Source organism: Belonocnema kinseyi, chromosome 3 (genome assembly GCF_010883055.1).
Source record: "Belonocnema kinseyi isolate 2016_QV_RU_SX_M_011 chromosome 3, B_treatae_v1, whole genome shotgun sequence".
In the NCBI taxonomy this organism is placed as follows: Eukaryota; Metazoa; Arthropoda; class Insecta; order Hymenoptera; family Cynipidae; genus Belonocnema; species Belonocnema kinseyi.
The window spans coordinates 94,598,151-94,603,317 of NC_046659.1; the positions used below are offsets into that span (position 1 = coordinate 94,598,151).

Consider the following 5,167-nt stretch of genomic DNA (forward strand, 5'->3'; position numbering starts at 1 on the left):
CCATCACTGATAAATATTAGATTGCCGCGCTGGAAGTCTTAGGGGAACTCTCTGAGGAACTCTTGGAACTCATCGAAATCTTGTAAATCTTTCGCCAAGTGTGGAGCATTCACACCACTCCACCGAACGACTCGACCCGAACGCCGTCCCATTGGAATTCCCAGCAATCTCGAAGAAATCTTTGAACGCTCGATACAAATTCGATAGAAGCTGCCGCATTCATAGTTTTAAGATTTTCAGAATTCTCAGTTAGAAGCCCCTTGGGGGGTCCAAACCACTTTGTTGAGACTTGTCACATGGGGTAGAGGAGCGGGTAAAAGAATTACAAAAAATGTTTTACGAATTTATGGATGGCTCCTTAGCTAAATGCGGAGTCATTTTTATGACTAAAAACAATTGAATTTAGATATTTTAATTTAGTAAGGTACACATTCATACGGTATTCAAAATTAAATGTTCAAAATTTAAAATAATTAGAATTGGAGGTTATTTAAGCTCGAATTTTCTTAAGGTTCTAAATGGAGAAACTTTAAAACTAATGGTAAAAATTAAATCATTGCATCTTTTTTTTTTAACCATATGAATTAATTTTAAATTCACTCATAAAAATTAGCTTTGAACCTTGATTCGTGAAAATTGTTCTTATGCCTCGTTTTTAAATTCAAATTGTAGAAGTGAATTTGAACAATTCTTTGGTTTTAAAGCGAAACATTCAAGGTCCATGGAATTAAATTTTAATTTTTTAAAACCCGAAAATATCGAAATATCTGAATGGAAAGGTTCAATTCAAACGGATTCAATTCCAAATTCGAAATATTGAGGGATGAACATTTTAATGTCAGGTCTTTTTAAAATTTAATAATTTTTTACTTGAAAAATTTGAAAAAGGTAAGAACTTTAAATGCAATCATTAAAAATTGAACCACTTTAATTACGAGTTTAATTCAAGTATTTCAAAATTGACCATTTTTTAAATGGAATTTCTACAGTTTTTATATTTTTAAATTTAAAAAATTTAGAACCGATATTATATATTTGTGGCTTTCAAAATTATTATTATTATTAAAAATTTAAAAACTATGAAATTTGATTCATTCAGCATTAAGATCGGACCAAGAAACCACATCTCGAAGGAAAAAAAGGTTTCTCTGATTTAAAAATTTAAAATAACATCTTTTTAAAAATGGTTGGATTTAAATAAAGCATGATTTATTTTTTGACGAGAATAAACTAGCCTCAAATAGAGAAAGGATACAACGATATAAACAAAAGAAAAAGGTGTGACGTATTATGTGCATGACTCCAAAGAATTCAATAGTCCTCCAATATAGTTATTTGTCTAAAAAATGTCTTAATTAAAAACAATTGTTTTAGCTATTTCAAACATAGAAAAATTTACTTTCGAAATTGAAAACGGTACAGTTGCAAAGAACTTTTCCTTCGCGTAAATAAACAATCTTTTATGAAAATTCCACATGGTCTTCAGAAGTAATAGACAGAAAAAATGTAATTGCATAAAACATTGTTACAATCATTTTTATTGCGGTTTAAAAATTTTGTTAATAAGATTAATATTGTTTATTTAAAATGAAATTCTCAGTACATTGTTTTGATTTTTAAATAATGAAAAACTTATTTTGTTCAAAAGTATAATTTTTGGTACGCCACCTACTTCAAACAATTTTCAGTTTGAGAGATCGAAATAAAACGAATTATAACCTTATGTTCTGAAAATCGAACGAATTTATTAATAAATAATAGTATAAATATACAATATAATAATTTTAATGCATAATAATTTCAATTATTATTTTAAATAATGTCTTTTATAACTGAAAATTTTCATTTAAAAGCATATACTTATACTTCTATAAATGAAGTATTCAAGTTTCAATCATTCATACATGAAATCCATTCATTTGCGAATTTCAAATTGGACCTTACAGTATTGAGAATCGAATTCCATTAGGGAATTATTCAAATTTGTAAAATATCAAATAAAAATTCTATAAAAGTGAAAACTTTTTAACTTTAAATTTAATGTGCAATTAATTTTGAATTAAATTAAATTAATAATTTATTACAATAGAAAATAATATACAATAAGTCTATTTAAATTTGAACAATTACTAATTGTAATCATAAAAAACTGACTTAAAAATTAAATTTTCAAAGGCATTTAAAATTGAAAAAATCGAACATTGAAGAATTCTTAATCGTTTTTGAAAAGGTTGTTGCTCATATTGAAATTTCGGTGCAAAAAGTCAGTTTTTTCAGTACTTCTGATGTTGAGCATTCAAATTTTCAAAACTAAAACAGCATTGTACGTACTGAAATCGCACGCACGATTTATTATTGCATAACCGTTTACATTTTATTCTACTTTCTTATTCTTTTACTTAAAAAAAAAGTAAATAACCCAGATTTCCTAGAAGGCTAATAGAATTCTATTCGATTCCGACCCGTACCCTGGGAAATGAAAATCATCGTTTTAATTATTTATATGTTAAAAAGCATATAACTCATGTCTGTAAGACTCATTCGAACGTGATTGGACGTTAAGTTAGTCGAGCATGATATTGAAATTGTCTGGCTAACAGGAAAGGAATTCGGAATTCGGATCACTTCCGCAACACGTCATATTCTAATAATTATACTTTCCATCCTGCTGAATGAGTCTAAATTATGATTGTAGGTGAAACAATGTGAAAACATCATTTTCGAATATGGAATCGAAATGCTCGTTAACGAATCGCTTATCACCGGCCACCGCTTCGAGGGAATGAAACATGACCGAACATTATTAGAAAACCATAATTTTGATATTATGGTTTTCGGAATTTATAAGCTATAACGGTCTATATTAGAATTAGAGCAATGTGGTATTTAAAAGCACATTACAATACACTTACCACTTTATGAGGGCTGGCGGATTTCCGTATCTGGAAACGCAGGAAATAGTTGCTTCCTGGCCTTCCCTCAAATTTAGGGCTGTGTTCAAAAGCGCTCCGTTGTACTCCAACCGTGGTTTCCTGGGGTTCACTGAATACAAATCAGGACATTAGGAAATTGCCTTGTTTTACAAAAAAAAACCTGTCTTCAGGGTTAAAGACGATAATTGATTATAATTGCACATAATAATTAATTATAAATTTCTGATTGCTCAAAATGTCTTCATAGGACAGCAATATTAATTTTCCTCAAGGACGTTTAAAAAATGTCTACAATTAAGTTAAAAAATTTGTAATTGTATTTACATAAATATGACGTCTAAAACATACACAAATTTTAAAAAATGAATAATCGTGACCAACTAACAACTGCGATACCATTTCGAAAAAATTCCAACAACTACTGAATGTAACGTAAGCTAGTACTCTTCTTGTTTTATTCAAAATTGAATTTTTAAAATTTTTCGGTTTTTATTATTATTTTTCGAAAGTGGGGATCAGTATGATACAATTTTATCGAAGTCAGTACAAACTTTATTCTGCCAAACTAGGCCAAAAATCCTAAGTAGTAAGTACATATATGTATATTAGGGTGACTCATTTTATAAGGACAAAATTATTTTCGAATATGAACAAGCACACTAGCTTAAGTTGTACCTTTCAAGTCCACAAATTTTTCAAACCAAAATAAATTCAAAATCGTACAAAATTATGAGTTCCCCTATATGAGTATTTTCTTTTTATCGAATTTCCCAATGTTTTGAAAATACAAGCATTAAATTCTTATGAATACAGAATTATCTCTATAAACATTACGATCATTGTACATAATTTAATGAAAATTTTGTAAAGCATTTTCAAGGAAGATAATAATTTTATCCTACTTGTTGCACATTTTTTCATAAGAATTCGAAATACGGGGTGCCAATATAACAAAATACCTCGAAAAATACAATAAGGGTGCTTAAGGCTTTTTAGGTAGGGAGGTTGTCCGGAAAATATTCATAATTATTCACAAAAAAATGCTAATTGAATCCTGTTTTGGCAGTTGAAATTACTTTTTATACTTTTATACACATTTTATTTATTTTTTATTACCTAATACCTTATGTTGTATACCAGTTATATATGGCAAATAAATATAGTCAAAGAGGAAAACATTCCTAAAACCTAGTGAAAACTTTTCAAATTCATTTTAAATTCTTCATAGTATTCGCATATCGTTGGGAATTCCTTTAAATCTTCTTAAATCTTACGGAATCCTCTAAAATTCGTGGATATACTTTGAAACCTTTTGAAATCTATTAACATCCATTAAAATACCGTGAAATAATCGAAACCCCCAGAAACTCTTTAAAGCTGTAAAAATTCCTTTAAATCCTTTAAAATATTTGAGAATATTTTTAAAGCCAGTGAAACCTTTTTAAATATTATGAAATCAATAAAAATTGCTTGAAATCTGCGAATCCGATTAAAATCCCTACAAGTCCTTGAAAATTTGGGGAAATAATTTGATATCTCTTGAAATCCTTTAAAATGTTTTGAAAGACTGTGACTTCTCTTCAAATATTTCGATATGTATTAGAATCTCTATAAATGCCTTAACCCTTAAACGGCCAAAACGCCACTACCGGGACACTGCTTTTCAACGGCCAATAACTAAGACTATTCGACACTAGAAAAAATTGAGACACATATATTTTTATTGCTTAAGATCTCCTCTTTCCGACGGTTCCAAAGAAATTCCTCAAAAAATTTATTTATTATCCCAAAAGGCAGTTTAAACAAAAAAAAAAACGTGATTTTTCGTGCCTATTTTTTTTTTTGTGAACCATTTTCCAAAGCTTTTCGAGCCTGTAATTAACCTGGAATCTCACTAACCGGTGGAATAAATGTCTAAAATTTGAGAATCCATGGTTTAAAGATCGATTTTTCGTTTTAGTATTTTCAAAATGGCGTCTTAATGGAAAAATTTTCGTGAAAACATTCATGAATTTTTTTACAATAAACGATGCGCTTTTCGGAGAAATCATCAAAAATAGAAAGTTCTGGTAATCAACCAAGGAATACGCCTGAATTTTTTCGAAGTGTTTTGAGCAAAATTTTGAATTTTACATATGAACAATTTTTGCAAAATTCAAAATTTTGCTCAAAACGCTCCGGAAAAATTCAGGCGTATTTCTCGGCTGATTACAAGAACTTTTTATTCTTGACAA

General features: G+C 28.8%; 1 protein-coding gene across 1 annotated transcript in view; it reads right to left on the reverse strand.

The window, feature by feature from the left end:
- Positions 1 to 5,167, reverse strand: part of LOC117169119 (hemicentin-1-like) — a 26,324-nt gene that overhangs the window by 15,923 nt on the left and 5,234 nt on the right. The window contains exon 2 of the mRNA XM_033355291.1: positions 2,913 to 3,042. Coding sequence (XP_033211182.1) covers positions 2,913 to 3,042 — 130 coding nt within the window. The remainder of the gene's footprint in view (positions 1 to 2,912; positions 3,043 to 5,167) is intronic.